This window comes from Gopherus flavomarginatus, chromosome 2 (genome assembly GCF_025201925.1).
Source record: "Gopherus flavomarginatus isolate rGopFla2 chromosome 2, rGopFla2.mat.asm, whole genome shotgun sequence".
Classification (NCBI taxonomy): Eukaryota; Metazoa; Chordata; order Testudines; family Testudinidae; genus Gopherus; species Gopherus flavomarginatus.
The window spans coordinates 152,446,830-152,466,112 of NC_066618.1; the positions used below are offsets into that span (position 1 = coordinate 152,446,830).

A 19,283-nucleotide genomic window follows, 5' to 3' on the forward strand; every position below is an offset into this window, starting at 1 on the left:
GCTGTAACCTGCCCATGTGTCCATCCGCAGCCCGTGCTGGAGGTGATCTGTTCCAGGATGCGCTACATCTCCTCCCAGATCGAGCGGCCCATCCGCATCGTGGCCCTCAGCTCCTCGCTGTCCAACGCTAAGGATGTCGCTCACTGGCTGGGCTGCAGCGCCACGTCAACCTTCAACTTCCACCCCAACGTGCGCCCCGTGCCCCTGGAGCTGCACATTCAGGTAGGGACCCGGGAGGAGACCCCCACCCCAGGGCTTCGGTTGGGGGCTTCACCATTCACTGCCGGCTCCTCTCTTCTACTCAGGGCTTCAACATCAGCCACACGCAGACCCGCCTGCTGTCCATGGCCAAGCCTGTCTATCATGCCATCATGAAGCACTCCCCCAAAAAGCCGGTCATCGTCTTTGTTCCGTCCCGCAAGCAGACGCGTCTCACGGCCATAGACATCCTCACCACCTGTGCCTCCGATGTGCAGAGGCAGAGGTACTGTGGCTGGGGAGGTCGGGGGAGGAGGACTGGGTGGGCATTCGGGGTTTTCTCCCTTGTTTCTTCTGACTCTTCCCAGTGGAGAGGCCCATGGGAGCGAGGAGAACGTGTCCTGATCACTTGTGGTCTCTGAACATGCTTGTGATCCACCCTGTAGGGGTGTGCAATCAGTCCCTGACGATTCCTTCTAGAGCCACTGTCTCCCTGGCCCCCACCTGCATGTTCAGCCACAGAACTTCACCTTCCCTCTCTGTGCCAGACTCCTGTGTGCTGTTAAAAAGCCGCTGCGTTCCATCCCAGAGGTGGCTGCCTTTCAGGCTGGGTTAGGTGACCCGTGTGGGTCTCATCTAACGCCCCCAGGCGGCGTGGAGCTAGGCACAGACCCTGTGAGGTGGATGTGTTACGTTAACCCCCTATATCGACAGGAAACGAAGGCATACAGGTGAAATGACATAATGTGGGGCTGTAGTCAGCAGCTGAACCAGCACCTGAACCCAGGTATTGGGCTTTTGGTCCCCTGCTCTAAAGGCTGCAGCTCCGAGAGCTGGGAATGGCCCTGCTGCCTATTTTAGCTGGTTGATCCCACTGAAGGGGTATGAGGACATGGTGCCTATGTGTGAGCGCTGCTTCGGGGCGGGTACGGCTCTTACCTGGGCCCTGACAGCTCCTCTCCACAGGTTCCTGCACTGCACAGAGAAGGACTTGGGGCCATACCTGGACAAGCTGAGCGACGGCACCCTCAAGGAGACGCTGCTCAACGGCGTTGGCTACCTACACGAGGGGCTGACAGCCATGGAACGGCGCGTGGTGGAGCAGCTGTTCGGCTCTGGTAAAGGGAGCGAGCGGGAGCGCGAGCCGCCGCATGGTGCTGTCGCCCCTCCCCCCCCCGGAGGTGGTGGCCTGCAAAAGCCACAGTGGCAGAGCTATGGAGAGACCCCTGGGAGTCTGGACTCCCAGCCCTGTGCTCACTTGCTGGATCCCTCTGTCTCCTCTTTGTGACCCATTGCACCGTGATGGCTTTACCCCCAAGCCCCAGCACTGTTACAGGGGCTCTCATGCTGCTTGCAGGGGACAGTGAGGGGCTGCTGCTCATTTGCACAGGTTGGCCCTGGGCCTGAGAGCCAAGGGCCCATGTCAGGTCCCTACCCCCATTCTCAAATGAGTGTTCATGCACTGCCACAGCATCAGCTTGCTTTCCTCTGCCCAAGGTTTGCTTGTGAAACATCCGGTAGCTTTCTGGCTGACTGCTCCTTGCTCACCCTCAGGTGCTGTCCAGGTAGTGGTGGCCTCTCGGAGCCTGTGCTGGGGCATGAACGTAGCCGCTCACCTGGTGATCATCATGGACACTCAGTACTATAATGGCAAGATTCATGCGTGAGTATCTCTGAGCCTACAGTAGGCGGATGGAGGAGGGAGTGGCTGGTGAATGAGGGGATTGTCCTGAGGTGCCCCGCCCCTCTCTGGCCGTCAGGGGTGTGTCAGACACTGCCAGCGATGAGACACTCTCTCCTTTGTCTCAGGTATGTGGATTACCCCATCTATGATGTGCTGCAGATGGTGGGCCATGCCAATCGCCCCCTGCAGGATGATGAGGGGCGCTGCGTTATTATGTGCCAGGGATCCAAGAAGGTGAGTGAAGCAAGGGGCAGTGTGTGTGTTGTATCTCCCGGCTAGGGCACTGATTCCCTATCCCAGCTCTGGTCAGATTGGCCCAATCCTCCGTCCTGGGAACAGACTAACTTGGCTCAAATGCTGCAGTGGGCAAAACCCCATGCCCTGCTATCATACCTCTGCCCCCTGGCACTTTACAAACCAGACCTCTGCGGTCATTTCTGGGGCCGAGGGGCAGTGCTCAGTGCTGCAGCCTGGCTTAGGACGGGTGCACTGTCTGCACCGTAGTCCCACTGGAGAGGGAAAGTCATTCCCCAGAGGGCACTGACGCCCGCATTCCGAACACATCCACCCTTTCGGACTTGTTTCCTGGGCTGGTGCATGGGCTGCAACTCCTCCTCCGACCACACGTGAGCTCCTGGAGCTCTCCAGGACCTGGCTGGCTGTGCTGCTCCAGTGTGCCACCGAAGAGGGATGCTCTTGGGTGGGGGTGAATCCAGAGCGGAAGGGGTCACTTTCTCCTGAGTTTCACACCTGCTTTGCCTGGTTCCATTCTCCCCGCTGCAGGATTTCTTCAAGAAGTTCCTGTACGAGCCCCTCCCGGTGGAGTCGCACCTGGATCACTGCATGCACGACCACTTCAACGCTGAGATTGTCACCAAGACCATCGAGAACAAGCAGGACGCTGTGGACTACCTCACCTGGACCTTCCTGTACCGCAGGATGACCCAGAACCCCAACTACTACAACCTGCAAGGTGAGCCGTGCGAGACGGAGAAAGCTGACGGTGTTGGGATGGTGCTGGCATTTTTAGCACTAACTTGTTCTCTCTGGCTGGCTTAGGCACTGGTGACAGGGCAGCATTGCAAAGCCCCTCTGCTGTGCTCCCTTGTCTGATCTGCCTCTTGTGTTTGCAGGGGTGTCTCACAGACATTTGTCCGACCACCTGTCCGAGCTGGTGGAGCAGACCCTCAGTGACCTGGAGCAGTCCAAGTGCATCAGCATCGAGGACGAGATGGACGTGGCGCCCCTCAACCTAGGGATGATCGCAGCCTATTACTACATTAACTACACCACGATTGGTAAGGGACCCCCCCGGGAGGGCAGCAAGGCAGCGCATATTGCTGCTCCTGACCTGGAAGGGAGAGCAGTGAGCTCTCACCTCCTCCAGTGGGGACAAGGAGGGATGTTAACCTGTCAGCCCTACAGTGCGCCCATCCTGGTGGGCGGGGGTCACAGCTGGTGCATAGAAAGATCTGTTCCTGGGACACTTGATTCTGTGCCTCTAAGCCAGCCCAGCAGCAGATGGATCTGTTCCCAGACACTGGGGTCACCTGCCGCTGCTGGGCTCCCCCTGACCCATCTCCCTGCCTCGGCTTCCCTAGAGCTCTTCAGCATGTCTCTGAATGCCAAGACCAAGGTGCGAGGGCTGATTGAAATCATCTCCAACGCTGCTGAGTATGAGAACATCCCCATCAGGCACCACGAGGATAACCTCCTGCGGCAGGTGAGTGGCAGGCTCCATGCCCAGCGGCCTAGATTCTAGTGATCAGTGACGAGCTGCTCGCTCGGACACCTGAACAAACCGTTTGTCTCAGACCGTGCAGGGGCAGCTGTCCGCATTGATGAGAACCCTGTTATCTGGCGGTGCTGTGGTGCTTTGGCTGTCAGTAGTTGCTAGGGTAGTCAGGAGAGTCTCTGGGGACCTGTTCCTCTGGGTGAGGTGCAGTGGGTTATGTAGCGTGCTTGGCAGTAGGATACAGCCTAGCAAAGGCACCGGGGGAAGCTAGATCTAGTTGTTACAGCACGGGATGGATGATGGATATAGGCTCTGCTTGGCCGGGCCAGGCTCTCTGCTTCAAATGGCCAAAGAGCCAACTTGGCTTCTCTCTCTCTCTCTTCCCAGCTGGCGCAGAAAGTCCCTCATAAACTGAATAACCCCAAGTTCAACGATCCCCACGTCAAGACCAACCTGCTGCTGCAGGCTCACCTGTCCCGCATGCAGCTGAGCGCTGAGCTGCAGTCCGACACGGAGGAGATCCTCAGCAAGGTGTGGGGGGAGGCGGTGTCCGCAGTGCTTGAGGTGGGGTGGGTGCTCAGTGGGGCTCTTTCAGAGCTTAGAACTGAGTTGAGTGGTCAGGCTCATAACTACCTGCCTTCCTGGGGACAGGAGGAGGAGCTTCCTCTCCTGGGGATGTGGCCGGCATGTGCGGAGGGGCCGGGGGTTGAGCTAGTTGATGTCTGTGTCCCTGTACTGCACTCCTCGCCATTCCCCGGCATGACGGCTCTCTCCCCGTCCAGGCGATTCGCTTGATCCAGGCCTGCGTGGACGTTCTGTCCAGCAACGGCTGGCTCAGCCCGGCCCTGGCGGCCATGGAGCTGGCCCAGATGGTTACCCAGGCCATGTGGTCGAAGGACTCATACCTGAAGCAGCTGCCTCACTTCACTTCGGAGCACATCAAGCGCTGCACGGACAAGGTGAGAGTGGGGGAGGGGGACTGGGGAGTTCTGGGTGGGGCGCCACAGCGCCCAGCTAGATGCAGACGCCTGCCCTTGGTTTTGCGAAATGGGTTAAACGTTTTTGCCGCACGGGCTGCGTTTCAGCCGATATGTGGGTAACCCCTTCCCCTGTTGCTCCAGCCCTGGCCTTTTAGGGTGGAGAGCACCACGCTCTTGGTGCTGGTGCCAAAGGCTGCAGTTGAAGCCTGGTGCTGGCTCTCTGCCCAGTGTAGGGAGTTGGCGCAGGCTGTGTTCTTGGCACTGCAGGCAGCACAGGGGGTACTCTAAAGCCTGAGGGTTTGTTCAGTGCCTGCACTGTGTGCGCTTCGTTGCAGGGGGTAGAGAGCGTGTTTGACATCATGGAGATGGAGGACGAGGACCGCAACGGCCTGCTGCAGCTCTCCGACGCCCAGATTGCTGACGTGGCCCGTTTCTGCAACCGATACCCTAACATCGAGCTCTCCTACGAGGTGGTGGAGAAGGAGAGTATCCGCAGGTGAGCTGGCAGCTGCCTGCAGCGAGTGTTGGGGAAGGGATAGGCAGAGTCATTGGCATCCCTGGGTGCTGAATCCAGGCGCAGGGGTGACAGTGGGACCTTGCTTACCTCTTGTTTCTATCTGCAGCGGAGGGCCGGTGGTGGTACTGGTGCAGCTGGAGCGAGAGGAGGAGGTTACAGGACCTGTCATTGCTCCCCTCTTCCCCCAGGTATGTTGGCATGCTTGCGGAGGGAACTGCTGCTTTCATGGCTGTGACCAGCTGAGCCACCTGACAGCTAGAATGGGGCTGGGGCAGCCAAGATCCCCACAGACCCGCTGGAACGGGGGTCTGGCTGGGGTTCCCAGCCAGCCTGGGAAGACCCCGTTGACTGGTGTGCTGGGGGAGCTGTAGTGCCGCCGGGCACTGGGCCCTCGAACAGGATGACTGTCTCTAGGCTCCTCACTGGCTAGCCTGGTTGTAACTGCAGGGAGAGGAGGTGGAACATAGCTAGGGGAGCTTCTCCCTCCCTTGCAGGCAGGGACTGTTAACCACTGGTTGTTTCCTCTGCAGAAACGCGAGGAGGGCTGGTGGGTGGTGATCGGAGACTCCAAATCCAACAGCCTCATCTCCATCAAGAGGCTGACTCTTCAGCAGAAGGCCAAGGTGAGCTGTGGTGTGGAGGGAGGGGGACTTTGTGCAGCCCTGCTGCGGGGGCATTGGCACTTCTGGGCTGCCTGCCAGCAGGGTCCCTGGCAGTGAGCGGGTGCTAGATGGAACCAGCCTGTGACATTCCACTGTCATTTCAGTGCCCCTGAGAAGGGCAGTCCTGCCTCCAGCTGTAGCGCGCTCGGAGGATGCCTGGCTTAGCGCCTGACGCAGCCATGCGAGTGAGGGCTGGGAATTGCGACTCATACACACAGGCTTGCATGCGTATTAATAGCAGTGTAGCCATGGCCGGGGAGGCACGACTGAGAATGAGGGTGTCTTGGTTCTGCCACTACCTCAGTGTGACCTTGGGCAAGGTGCAACCCCCCCACCTCAGTTTCCCCATTTCACCTGGGGCTAATGCCTAGCTTACAGGGAGTGCGGATTCTGACCCACAAGGCATGTCACCCCGTACGCTAATGACACAAGATCTGAGCCCCTGGGAAGCCCCCTCCCCTGCCCAGCGCTAGCCCCTCTGCCCAGCCACGAGCTCACAAACGCCTTTGTTTGTTTAGGTGAAACTGGATTTTGTGGCTCCAGCCACAGGTGCCCACAACTACACCCTCTACTTCATGAGCGACGCCTACATGGGCTGTGACCAGGAGTATAAATTCAGCGTGGATGTGAAGGAGGCAGAGAGCGACAGTGACTCGGACTGAGCCGGGCCTTAGCCAAAGCTGGCCTGGGCCTTCCTGCCCGGTAGCGGAGACCTGGGCGCAGCTGAGGCATCCCCAGTGGTTCCAAGGGAACAGCGTGTACAGCTCTGGCATTTCTTTTAATGTGTGCGTGTGAGTGTGGAGGCAGCACTGGGCCCTTCCTCCCATGTAGTAGGGCCTGTGGGGCAACCTGGCCTGTTTAAATCATAACCTCCCGTGCAGTTCTGAGCTACCCCATTCCTCACTGCTGCTGGGGCCGGTAGCACCGGCGAGGACAGCACGTGGCGTGCGCAGGAGACTCCTCATCTCACTGAACCTGTGTTTTTAGATGCCGATGCCTGTGGCTAAGCAGCCAAGCTTTGTACAGTGGTTTTAGAGAGGGGCTGGGCCAAGGGCCTTGGCCTCAATAAAGCTCTTTAGAAACAACCTCCAGTCCCTGGTGTCCTGCGGAATAGGTGGGTGTGTGATATCCTGGATTGTTCCTCTGTTGCCTGGAGCCTCCATGCCCAGGCACTGGCTGTTGGGAGGAATTCTGACTAGCGCAGAGGGCGTGAGCGGCATCCCTGCCCCAGAGCTCTCCCACTTCCTCAGAGGCCCCTCTCAGCACACTCTTGTGGGGGACTTGCTCATGCCTGAAGCTGAGTCTTTCCTTCCTCCCTCTGTGGTTCTGGCCCTGTATCCCTGACCTTGTCTCCCAGCTGGGGACTGGAGCTGTCCTCTTGTTCAGTTCTGCGTTTCCTAGCCTTATGGCAGCAGCTCCAGCCCTGCTTCTCTGCCAGTAATGGCTGCTCGGAGCAGAAGTGATGGAGTGGCTGTATCACAAGTGAGACACCTGGGCTCCATTCCTACCTGTGCCCCTGCTCTGCCCCACGTGTAAAACAGGGAGAACTTGCCTTTGCAAAGCCCCATAACCCAAAGGAACGCCGCCATCCCACAGCGAGCCCGAAGTGTTGGCCCTGCTCGGAGCTGAGTTTAGCCCCTCTAAGAGTCTATTAAGACACTAGCAGCATCTTGCCTTCAAGAACCTCAAGCACTCAAGGCTGACAGCACGTCCAAGCCCTGCTCCTAGCTGGAACGCTGGCAGAGGCTGGCACCCGCTTGGCCAAACTAACAAAAGTCTAACAGCCTGTTCATAACATTGTTTGAAAGTCAGCACAAGGTGAAGACAGATGAGGCTCTGCTGGATTGTCTGGGCTCACAGGCCTGTGCTCAAGGTTCCTGATAGTCACAGGATGATACAACGGGGGGCATGCACATTTTGTAGCTTCTGAGCCTGGGTGCATTGCACAACCCAGGGCTCTGCATCCCCACCAGCTCCCCAGGGCCACCCTCCCCTTCCCCTCTCTGCCAGCTAGGTCGGTCAGTGGGTGAAATGCTAGTGGGAGCGTGGCTGAGCAGACTGTGGCCAGCTGGAAGGTGTTAATGCTGCCTGCAGCTGGCTTTGCCCTCCAGCCAGCTGTGCCTGTGCCTCACACAGGAGGGGGGGCTCTGTCTCCCTCCTATGTTTACAGGCACCAGCCTGTGAAACTTTGAGTTGAACCGTTCAAGCCAGCCAGGCCCCCAGCTCTGCCAGCGTGTTAAAGGTGCCATGGGGAGGAAGTGTCCGCTGAAATTGCCAGCGGAGCTGCAGTTGCTCAGTGGAAGCAGTTTTATGATCCTAGCTGCTCCCAAGCTGAGTCCCACCTTAACACTTGTCCTGGCCAGGCCTGGGAAAACGAACCAGGTGATGTCACTCCACCAGCATCAGCTAACTCCTGATCTGGAATGGGAGGTGCAGGTTCCTGTGCTCCCCCATATCCTTCCCACCTATGGCAGAGTCAGGCTGAGCAGGCCCTGACTGTGTCTTTTGCAATAATGCTGGGAGCCCATGTGCAGTGGGGCAGGTAAATGCTGGCATGAGTTTGCCAGGTCTCAGCAGGGCTATGATGGGCTGTGCCCATGGTTCTCCAGCAGTGAGGTTGCAAGTAAAGCAGCATTGTCTCTTTTCTGTCCCCTAAGGAACCAGGGTCAGACTCTAGCCCCCGAAGCTCTCTTCAGTTACCCCCCCCCCCGCCCCAAAAAAAAAAAAAGCACAGTTAATTTTTAGTAGGTTCTGTCTACCCTGACTCTAAAGCTAAAGGGAAGTTAAGGGGCACTGGTTAAAATGAAAGCCTGACTTATATTACAGTTCAGAGTTTTAACTCTTTCTTTCTCTTTAATGAGAGGTTAGAGTTCCAGGGGTGTCACTAGCACCAATTTGCCATGAAACCCTGGACCGTACTGAACTGCTCAATGTAATAGTGGGCAACAGTTTTATCAGCTTGTGCCTTGTTGGGAAAAGGACCACCCCTGCTCCCAACCCAACCCATCCCAAACCAGAGCCCTGTTTCCCACAGCCCTGCTCCGCTAGCCCCTGGCACTGGGAGGCTCCCAGAGGCCACCTCAGCAACCTCATTTCCAGCTGGACTCCCCCAAGATGCTGCTTGGCCCAGGGGCCTGCTGGAGACCTCAGGCTCTCAGCCCAGTTGATACCACAGCAGAGCCCATCACCAGGGGAATGACACAGAGCCAGGATTTAGGGGGACAGTACATGATTTATTAGAACTCTTCAATCACAGGTTGACAGGGCAGCAAGCAGCCCCCTCCACACCACGCTGGGTCAAGAACAGCCCTCACCAGTGAAACCCTCAGCTAGGAAATGCCAGTTTCCCATGTAATGGCCAGAACAGGGACCAGCTCCAAAACCGGTCCTGGCCCCGGCTCCTTCCAAGGAGTTGCACTATTGCAAAGAGCCACATGCTGAAGCATCCTGCCAAGCTAGTATCAGCTCCAGAAAGGAACTCATGCTGGGCCCCTTTGTAAGCTGCTCACACCCCCTTACCATCCACTGAGCCCGTGGCAAACCTTTTCCTAGGGAAGCTGTTTGAGACACCCCCCAAAAAACATCCGACAACCCTCATCTATCTTTAAGACACTAGTTTAGCAGTAACTTGGGTAGGGTTCACCATGATACCCCAGTGATCCAAGTACTGGAGCAGTCCTGGTGGGGGTAGTGGGTGCTCTTTTCCCCCTTTGCAGGACATGTATTCTCTTAGCAAAACATGTAACGGTTGCTGCCCATGGCTGTGCTGGTCCCTGGCCTGGGGAGGGAGGTGGGTGTGAGCTGGGGTCACTGCACTGCTGCGTTTCTCAGCAAACCTCTGGCCGCTGGTACTTCCAAAATGCCAGTTCTCCATCGTCGCTGCATGAAGCCAGCAGCCCCGGCTCCTTGGGATTCCAGGCCACACAGTTCACGTCCTGGGAGTGAGCCCTGGGCATGTGGGCGGTCAGTGCAAAGGTGGGCTGCTGGGGACTTGAGAGCGGCTCTTCCTCAAATATGCGGATAGCATCATCTCCGCAGGCTGTAGCCAATGCCCCTGTCAGGCGACACCTGCAGCAAACGGAGGGCAGTGAGTGAGCAGAGATTGTTCTCTCGTGCACATTGCTGCAGCATGACAGTGAGATGGTGAAGCTAAGCCAGTCCCTGCCCCATGAAAATGCAATGAGCCCTGCATTAGGCACTGCACATGGTTACGACCCTCAACCAGGGCAGGCTTAGTGGAGGCAGTTTCCCTCTGAGAGCTCCAGGGGCACAGACGGATTGGAGCTAAGAGCCTCGGTGGCCCCTTGGAAAGGGGGAGAGACGGGTGAAGGCAGCTGATGCCACGCAGAGCCTGCACTGGGGCCCAGATAACTCATACTCCTGGGGGGATTCTGCACCAAATAATTCCAAATTCTACATATTTTATGTCAAAATAACAGCACATAATCATGCTAGTTTCAGTTATTTTGGTGATTTATTTCAAAATACCCGTCAGCAAGTACCTCTAACAATACAGACAACAAACGAGGTTCCCCCAGGAGTAGGGAGTTAAAGAAACTCCTACAACAACCAGTTCCTGCTTCTCTGTTATGTTTTTGTTGGGTGCCTCAGTCTGGGTGTGTCACACATGCCAGCTGGGCACAGCTTGGGGGAAAACCCTGCCCCTCTGTTCTTTCCATCAATTCTCATTTTTTTCACCCAGGCCCCATTGAGTTACCATATTTCAAGACACTACCAGGTGGAGGGGGAGCTGGAGGGATGTGTGTGTACTGGGAGGGGGCTGTAGGGCCCCCCCTGCCCAGACACCTCTACCCCTTAACCCCCAGGGCCCAGTCGCTGAGTACCCCGGCCCAGACACCCATGCCCGCCTCCGGCCAGAACCCAGCTGCAGGGTACCCCCTGGCCCAGACACCCATGCCCACCACACTTCCTCCCTCCAGAGCCCAGCCGCAGGATATCCCCGGCCCAGACACCTATGCCTGCCTCCCTCCCTCCCTCCCCCAGCTGCAGGGTACCCCCTGGCCCAGACACCAGGCCTGCCCCTCCCTCCCTCCAGAGCCCAGGCGCAGGCTCCACTCCATGCAGGTGCGTTAATGTCCTGCCAGGCAGAGACAACCTGTACCTGCTGATAGCAGAGGGGCACAGTGTAAAAGTTCACACACCCCCCCCGCAACCCCCTCCTTATCCTGTCTCCCCTCCTTGCAGCTCGCAGCTGCCTCTCCCCACAAGGCACAGTTTGTTGGCTTTCCATGCAGGAAGGGGGCCCAGGCACACCCTGTGACTGAGCAGGGCTGGCAAATCCAGGAACCACAACCCGCCCACCCAGTGCAGGCTGGGAAACCAGTGGCCCCTAGAGGCAGCCATCCGCTCCAGTTCTGCAAGGAAAAAATGAAATTTTGCACAGAACATTAATTCTGTGTAAATTCTGCACTGGGCGGTGGCACAGAATTCCCCAGGAGTAAATTCAGGTCTCTCCACTGTGCTGAGTCAGAGCTATTTTAAACATCTGACAGTGCAGGGCTGACCATTCCTGCTGCTCTCCCACCGCTAAATAGGAGGGGTCCTGGGCTGGATGCAGCTGGAGTCATGTCCTCCAGCGCTCAGAACAGTTCAGCAGCAATATGCTCTTGTTTGGTGACCTACAGCTACATGAGGGGCCCCAGAACTGGAGCTCCTTCTGGCCTAGCTGGTTGGTGGTGCTGTGGGCACTACCCACTGTGCTAACTTGATCATGGTCCCACTGCACGGGTGTTGGCCAGACCCCGAAATTCCCATCATGCTTCAAGGACGGGAGTGACGTGAAGCAGTTTCTGGCAGACAGGGACTCAGCTGCATTAGTCACTGTGTGGCCTGCAGTGCCAGTGCCCTGGGAGTGATTCTCACACAAGTATTCAGGTTTCCCTGCAGGACAAACCTCTCCCGTTATGGAGTGTGGACTGGATTGAGCATTCCCAGGCCCAGGCTCACCATGCCACATCGTAAATGGTCCTGGTGTGGAAGCCAGACAGGGTGCAGATGCATTTCCAGCTGGGGTCAGCACCGCTGCAGACCATCCCTGCAATATACCAGACAGCAATCAGAGCAGTTCTGCCTGCAGCGCGTGCAGTAGAGTCTCAGAGGCATAAGCAGCACTTGCTCCTGTGTTCCAGTTCTGGACCAGGACAGGAAGACATTCGGTCACACTAGCACTGCCCCAGGGCCTGATGGGTAGGGACAGTGCAGTCTTTGTTCCAGCACATGGGGAAAGTCTCCCGGGACTCTAGGGCAATGAACTCCGGACTATCTGGGCACCTGGCTCTAGGAGAGGTCTGTAGCCCTGGCACCAAGCATCCCAGTGGCACTAAGTGAACGTAAAGCAGTAGATATCACTGCGACGAGTGGGGATTTTCCCTTCTTATCTTGTATGTGAGCCTGTGAGTCTTACTGTGGAGCCTATGTGAGTTTTACCGTTTTGCATGAATGCTGTGTGTGTGCCTCAGTTTCCCTGTATGCTCCACCAATGCCTAGGTGGTGGGAATAAGGGTGTGCATTCCTCAGGGACAGGTGAGGATGCCACTAGGTGACAAGCAGGTGACACTTTGCCTGGGAAGCAAGACAAGACCAAGAGGAGGAGCAAAGGGGGGGCCTGAGGTCAGGTGACTGGGAGCTGGGCAGTCTGCCTGGGGGAACTGGAGGGGGAGTCCAGGGTGTCTGGCCCGGGATTCCCCCAAGATGGACTTGGCTGAAAGTCACTGATTTCTGTGCTAACAAGTTCTGTTCTACGCTGTGTTCCTCTCGACTAATAAACCTTCCGTTTTACACTGACTGAGACAAGTCTCTGCTGACTGTGGAGTTGGGCTGCAGGGCCCTCTGGCTTCCCCAGAAGCTGCCGCACATGGAGGGGCAGAGGATGCTGAATGCTCCGGGGTCAGACCCAGGAAGGTGAAGCCGTGTGAGCTTCTTGCCCTGACGACAGTCTGCTCAGAGAGAGGAGGCTCCCCCAGAGTCCTGACTGGCTTTGCAGGGGGTCGTTCCAGAGCATTGGCCTGGTGACCCCATGACAGTCACAGATTCGGCTGCTCCAGAAGGAGGGGTGAGATGAGCAAAGCACAGGTAGGTTTTCTTGGAGGCTGGTCTGCTATCCCTATAGGCACAGGTGCCAGTTGGGCCTGACTCAGAGATGCAAAGGGTTTGGGTAACCTTTGCCAGGGTGTATGTGCACTGGCAGAGGTGTCGGGGGCAGTTGGCATAGCACTTTCCTGAGTCGTTTGTCTGACTAGCCAGGGCTATTTGTCCCTCGCTCTCAACCAGCTTCACCCAGACCAATGCTACATATAAAGGGGAGTGAGTCTAATGGTTAGAGCAGGGGACAAGGAGTCCAGAGTCCTGCTTTCTATTCTTAGCTCTGCCACCAACTCCTTGTGTGACCTTGGGCAAATCCTCTCCCATTTCTGTATATACTAGGGATGGTACCAACGCACCGCTCTCTCTCTAGTGCTCCAGTCTCCCGGGATGGCAGTGGGGTAGGAGTGGCTCCTGGGATAGGAGACTCTGCCCCCAGCTTGCCCTGCTCACCTTCCTCATTGCCTGGTTTATACTGGTGCCAGATGCGCACAGTCTTGTCATCGCTGCAGGAGGCCAGGCGCTCCCCACTCTGGTCGAAGGCAAGGCTCCACACCGTGGACTCATGTCCCTCCAGCGTGGCACAGCACACCCAGTCATCCTCCTCTTCGCGGTACAGCTTCACTGTGTCATCATAGCTGGCTGATGCCAGCAGCTGATGGGGGAAGAGGAGGGACACAAATGAGCTCTGGAGCAGGAGAGCCAGGATGGAAGGGCAGCACACGGGGGCCTTGCACACCACCGAAAATGTGGCCTTTAGATTCCACCCCTGCTGGAAGGAAAGAGACAGGCTAAGGGGAACATGGCCTTGGGGAGCCAAGCCTGAAGCCCTCTTTCCCCCAGAACAGCAGAGCTCCCTCTAGGGCAGGGTTGCCCTCCTCTGGCAGGGTTGAGGGAGATCTGTATGCCTCTTGCTCAGGGAGTTGAGTAAAAGGGAGTCAGTCAGCTGATCACCTTTGTGCCTCTGGGCTCTGCCCAGAATCAGATCCAGTGGATTCCTCTCCCAGCTCTAGCTGCACAACCAACTCCCACCACCTTTGGCACCTGCCTAGGATCACAGCAACGACAAGCACTGCACCAGGACAGCAGATGTTTGGAGTGACTGAAGACCTCGGTGGAAGCACATGACGGGGCTAGGGAGGCCATTGAGGAGAGCCCTCACCTCTTGGTTGGGATGCCAGACCACATGCTTGACATCCTGCGTATGGGCGTTCAGGACACTCACACACTCGTATTCATCCTCTTCGTCCACTGTGAGAGAGAAGGGGTTGTGGGTGACTCTGCCCAGTACCCTTCTGCATCCCTGTGACTGCCCAACAGGGGGGCAAAGAGAAAGTCCTGACTCTGCAGCACCCAACCTGAATAGGTCAGCACAGATAACAGGGCTGCCCTTTAGTCCTTCAGCCGCCCCTGCCCAGACCCAGCTGGTTTGCCCACATCTCTCCCATGATCCTCCAGGTCTCAGGTCCCAGCCCCCCACCCATGGTCCCACCTCATATTTCTTGACACACCTGGTGTGACACACGCTCATCGGTGCCAATGGTTCACTGTTCTTGACAACTCATGTCTCAGACCTGACAAACTCAGGTCCACGGTACATCTTGGTAGCATGTGAGGTCTTTACTGAAAGCTTGTAACTTATCGATACTCAATGCACGATGTACATATGGGCAATAGATAAGGAATAGTAGAACTATATTGAAAATTGTGACTTATGGTCTTGGAGTAAAAGTTAGCCACCAGGGAACCGTGCATCTCGGTCATAGCCCCTTCCAGCAGCAGGACACTGTCACCCCTGCCTGGTTGGCTGGTGATTTAATACAAGAGTCAATTGTCTACCCTTGCTCCCTCCCAGATCACTGAAGGGAAAAGTATCAAAGTCAACTACAATCAAAACCAGGTGGAGGGAAAAAGAAAACCTTGTAACAGACAGGGGAGCACCCCCGCTGTGAACAGAGACCAAAGACTGATTCAGCAGGAAAGACAGGGGTGTTGTCATGAACATGTGGATCCTGGCTCCTGGGAAGCAGCCAGCTCTGCCAGAGACTGAACTTTTTTGGCGGGGATGACACGACTTCCCTTATTAGCTAGGAAAGAGAATTGTTAATAAATGTAGGCCCTAGGGCGTGGTTTATAATTTTGCTTTTATTGTAACCATTTGTTTCCACCACTCGGCTTTGTGTCTGGTGGAATCTTTACTCTTACATAAACCTTCTTTTGTTTTATTAGAAGTGTTCACAAGGGCTGTGTGTTGTACAGGAGTGGTGCTTTAAGGTCAAACTGGGGTACCCTGCTCCTTTGGGGGCAGAAGTTACAGGATTTCTGAGAGTAACCAGTGTCAGGGGTTGGATATCAGAGGAATACTTCAAAAGGACTTGGAGACTGGGGGGCACCTCTTGTTAACCTGCAAGGCAGATTGTTAGCCTAGCCCAGAGCAGAGAGGGCAGCTGAAAGGCTGGTGGTGTCCGGGAGCTAACATCCAGGCACCATGGGCAAGCCGGAGGTACAGTGTAACAAGGTGACTCTCAGTCCTGAGAACCATCAAACCTGGTTCCCCACATATCTCCCATGGTGCTCCTGGTCCACACACCCCTCAGACCTGTCTCTCACCTTCCCAGACCCAGACGCTCTTGTCTCGGCTGCAGGTGGCCAGGAGGCTGCCGGATGGGGCCCAGGATACAGACTTCACCTCGTTTTCATGTCCCTCCAGGGTGGTCACACACTGTCAGAGGGAGAGAAGGAGCTTGTGCTTAAGCCAGCCCGAGGGAGGGAGGGAGGAGCCTAGCTCTGCCACATGCTCCCAGTGCCCCCATTGGTCCAGGGAAGCCCAGAGGGAGCAGAAGAAGAGACAAGTGACTCGCTGAAAGCAGAACAAGGAGGGCTCAGACAACCCACCATAAGTGATTCAGGGCCCTGGCAGCTGGGGACAGAGAGAAACCTTCCTCCCAGGAAGAGCTGCAGCCAGGAATTCAAACAGGCTCTATGGGAACACTCAACACAGCTCCACGTGCCAGGTCACATCCCCTCTGCTGTAACCCCACTGCACCCATCCCATATGCACCCGACTGCAACTCCACATCTTGTAGGGAAGCTGCCCCCAGAGGTACTGGGCCAGCCATCTGCCGAGAGTGGGGAATCTAGCACTAAATTGGAAACTCTGCGTCTTTATGAATATGTGTTCCCATTTCAAGCACGCCCTAGAGTTCTCCCTGCAGGCTCTTGATCACAAGAACAAGGGACACTCAATGAAACTGAAAGAGGACAAGTTCAAAAGTGATTGAAGGAGAAGTTGTTTCACACAAGCAGTGATTAGCCCATGGAACTCCCTGCTATGGGATACCACTGAGGCCAGGAGCAATGCTTAATTCTACGAGAGATTGGAGATTTATATGAAGAACAAGATTATCCGGCATTAGAAGAGTTAATACTCATGCATTTTGGAAGGGGTTCATGGTTTAGCCAGTTATTACGAGAGGTTAGGACAGGGATGGGCAAACTATGGCCCGGGGGCCGCATCCAGCCCTCCAGACATTTTAATCTGGCCCTCGAGCTCTCGCCAGGCAGTGGGGTCGGGGACTTGTCCCGCTCTGTGTAACTCCCAAAAGTAGCAGCATGTCCTCCCTCTGGCTCCTACACGTAGGGGCAGCCAGGGGAGCTGCAGGGGCAGCACATGCATAGGAGCCAGAGGGGAGACATGCTGCTGCTACTGGGAGATGCTTGAGGTAAGCACCGTTCAGAGCCTCCAGCCCTGAAGCCCTCCTGCGCCCTCTGAACCCCTCTATCCCAGCCCAGAGCACCCTCCTTCACCCCCAACCCCTCATCCAAAGCTCCACTCAGAGCCTGCACCCCCAGCTGGACACCCTGAGGACAACCTAGAGTACTCGATTTCAGACAGTACCTCGCCTAGGAAAGGAGCTTGATGCTAGAGCCAGACAAATAACAGATTTTTCAGTTTGCTGCAGTTCTAACAAATTGGGGGGGGGGGGGGGCGGGGAAATGGTTTGGGCCAAACTAAATCTGAAAATTTTGCAAATTTCCAGCAAATTAAAAAAGTGACCAGAAACTATTTAGACATTTTGTTCAACCCAAAACAAACTGTTTTGATTTGCAGCACTTTTTCACATCACACCACCACCTAGCTCTTTATATGCTTTTCATCAGTACAGCTCAAAGCATTTCACAATCTTTAATGTATTTCTCATCATTCCTCAACAGTCCTAGAAAAGAAATGAATATCAACAAAGTGGGCCGGGGTGTGTGTATGGTTGTCAGTGGTTCTGTACCACTTTGTACAAAATAGTAAGTCACTGGGCCAGAGAAAGACCCTGGTGGTCAGGGCGCCCACCTGGGTGGCAGGATACCCACCCTGCTCCAATGACTAGTTATCCAGAACGGAAGAACTTTAACAGGCAAGACAAAGAGAGATCCACAGTCCAGTGACTAGGGCACTCACACCAAATAGAGGAGGGGAATTGAATCTAGGTGGAACTGGAGGAGAGGGCCCTAGCCATTGCCTAAAGCTTACAAGGGACACAGCACCTCCTCCAGTTTGGTGAATGGCGCCTACATCTCAGAAAGTTTTGGGGATGGAATTATTTGGTGAATTTGTGTCAAATTCACAAATCATTTTGGGTCAAGTGACACTACATTTTCAGTGAATAAATATTGTGCTCAGCTGCATCTGACATCTCACTGACTGACGATCACTAAAATGCAGACAGAGAGCAATCCGGAGCCATCCACTGCATCTGCAGTTGGCATAGTAGCAGAGTGGGGGGAAGAATGCGTGTTCTGCTGCTCTCCGGACTCTGTTGATCCTTCTGGAGGGCACTCAAATCACATCTGACATCAGCACTGGCTGCACAAACATCCTCTACACTCAGCCCTGTGGAGACAGTCGTACCTCAAACTCATCCTGGCTCTTCTTCCAAATACAGGTGGTGGCATCAAAGCTGGCTGAAGCCAGGTAGCTCCCACACGGGGACCAGGCTACCTTCCGGATGGTCCTCTGGTGCCCCTCGCCCAGCACCGACTTGCACACCCAGCCACTCCCTAGGGCAGAGGACAAGACAGAGATGAGTGAAGAGCGGGGGCTTGGCAGCAAGAGCTCCCTTCTCAGCCTCGCTCACAAACAGCTTTGCCTATGACCAAGGCACTAAGTGACGCAGCAGCCCATGGGCTCCTTGGACGCAGGAGACTCCAGGAACAGCTGGGATTTCACCTTCCCAGGCAGGAGCGGTGCCAGGGTTTTTGGCGCCCTAGGCGGGGGTCCTTCCGCGCTCCCGGTCGTTGGTGGCAATGGGGGGGGGGTCCTTCCGCGCTCCCGGTCTTTGGGGCACTTAGGCGGAGGGTCTTGGAGCGAGTGAAGCACCTGCCGCAGAACTGCCGAGGACGTCCCAGAGGCGGAAGGACCCCTCCCCCCTGCCACTGAACTGCCGCCCCCCCAATCCTGGAGCCCCAGGCAACCGCCTAGGCCGCCTGAATGGAAGCGCTGGGCCTGTTCCTAGGACAGAGCCGGGTCCCCAGGCCCGACCTGGCCGCGGCTCCCTACCCTCCTTGCCCCAGAGGCGGATGCTGCGGTCTCCCCCGCAGGAGGCCAGCAGGGTCCCAGAGGGGTCCCAGGCCAGGAACCAGCAGCGAGAGTCAGGGTGGGCTGCGATCCGGGCGAGCAGCGACAGCGAGTCCTTCATCCCGAGGGCAGGTCCGGCACAGCCTCCCTGCGGAGAGGAGCCGAGGTGAGCCCGGAGCGCCCCTCCCCCACTGCACAGGGCTCCCGCCCCGCTCCCAGCAGCCCCCCCCCCTCGGCACAGGGCCCCGCCCGCGCCCCAGCTCGAGCCAACTCGCCTGCGGCGCGCGGCGCTGCCCCACGGGAGCCGCCCGCTTAACGGCTCCGCACACTTGACTTCCAGGGCGCCTGGCGGGCGCGTGACGTCCTACGGCGCGTGACGTGCGAGGCGCGGCGCTGCCGGCCGGGGAGGCGGAAGCGGAAGGGCGTTCGGCAGCGGCGGCGACTCGGGGTCGGTTTCTCTCTCTCGGCTCCAGGGGCTCGGGAAGTGCGGACCGCAGTGGGAACTGTGACGAGAGACCTTCCCGGACCTGGGCTTCCCGGACTTGAGGGGGAGACGAGACCGACCCCTGGGGGCTCCTCCCCCTCCGCACAGGGACCCCCCCGGCCCGGACCCCGCCGCGCCCCTCCCCCTCCGCACAGGGACCCCCCGGCCCGGACCCCGCCGCGCCCCTCCCCCTCCGCACAGGGACCCCCCCGCCCGGACCCCGCCGCGCCCCTCCCCCTCCGCACAGGGACCCCCCCGCCCGGACCCCGCCGCGCCCCTCCCCCTCCGCACAGGGACCCCCCTCACCCGGACCTCACCGCACAGGGACACCCCCTCCCGCCGCCCGGACCCCG

The 19,283-nt window shown here is 57.1% G+C and overlaps 2 protein-coding genes across 2 annotated transcripts in view; one reads left to right on the forward strand and one right to left on the reverse strand.

Moving 5' to 3' along the window:
• Positions 1 to 6,861, forward strand: part of SNRNP200 (small nuclear ribonucleoprotein U5 subunit 200) — a 39,125-nt gene extending 32,264 nt beyond the window's left edge. The window contains exons 32-45 of the mRNA XM_050937384.1: positions 31 to 222; positions 306 to 484; positions 1,165 to 1,316; positions 1,753 to 1,861; positions 2,008 to 2,116; positions 2,666 to 2,855; positions 3,016 to 3,180; positions 3,484 to 3,605; positions 4,005 to 4,148; positions 4,400 to 4,576; positions 4,933 to 5,093; positions 5,221 to 5,302; positions 5,645 to 5,737; positions 6,295 to 6,861. Of these exons, the coding sequence (XP_050793341.1) occupies positions 31 to 222; positions 306 to 484; positions 1,165 to 1,316; positions 1,753 to 1,861; positions 2,008 to 2,116; positions 2,666 to 2,855; positions 3,016 to 3,180; positions 3,484 to 3,605; positions 4,005 to 4,148; positions 4,400 to 4,576; positions 4,933 to 5,093; positions 5,221 to 5,302; positions 5,645 to 5,737; positions 6,295 to 6,438 (2,019 nt within the window). The 3' untranslated portion in view covers positions 6,439 to 6,861. The remainder of the gene's footprint in view (positions 1 to 30; positions 223 to 305; positions 485 to 1,164; positions 1,317 to 1,752; positions 1,862 to 2,007; positions 2,117 to 2,665; positions 2,856 to 3,015; positions 3,181 to 3,483; positions 3,606 to 4,004; positions 4,149 to 4,399; positions 4,577 to 4,932; positions 5,094 to 5,220; positions 5,303 to 5,644; positions 5,738 to 6,294) is intronic.
• A 2,127-nt stretch (positions 6,862 to 8,988) lies between these two features.
• On the reverse strand, positions 8,989 to 18,803 carry CIAO1 (cytosolic iron-sulfur assembly component 1). Its single transcript, XM_050937538.1, has 8 exons — positions 18,721 to 18,803; positions 18,429 to 18,581; positions 17,781 to 17,929; positions 15,488 to 15,599; positions 14,040 to 14,128; positions 13,331 to 13,532; positions 11,744 to 11,831; positions 8,989 to 9,844 (listed from the first exon to the last, which is right to left on the reverse strand). Exons 2-8 carry the CDS (start codon positions 18,565 to 18,567, stop codon positions 9,604 to 9,606), a joined length of 1,020 nt encoding a protein of 339 aa, XP_050793495.1. The 5' UTR covers positions 18,568 to 18,581; positions 18,721 to 18,803; the 3' UTR covers positions 8,989 to 9,603.
• Positions 18,804 to 19,283: the final 480 nt, after the last annotated feature.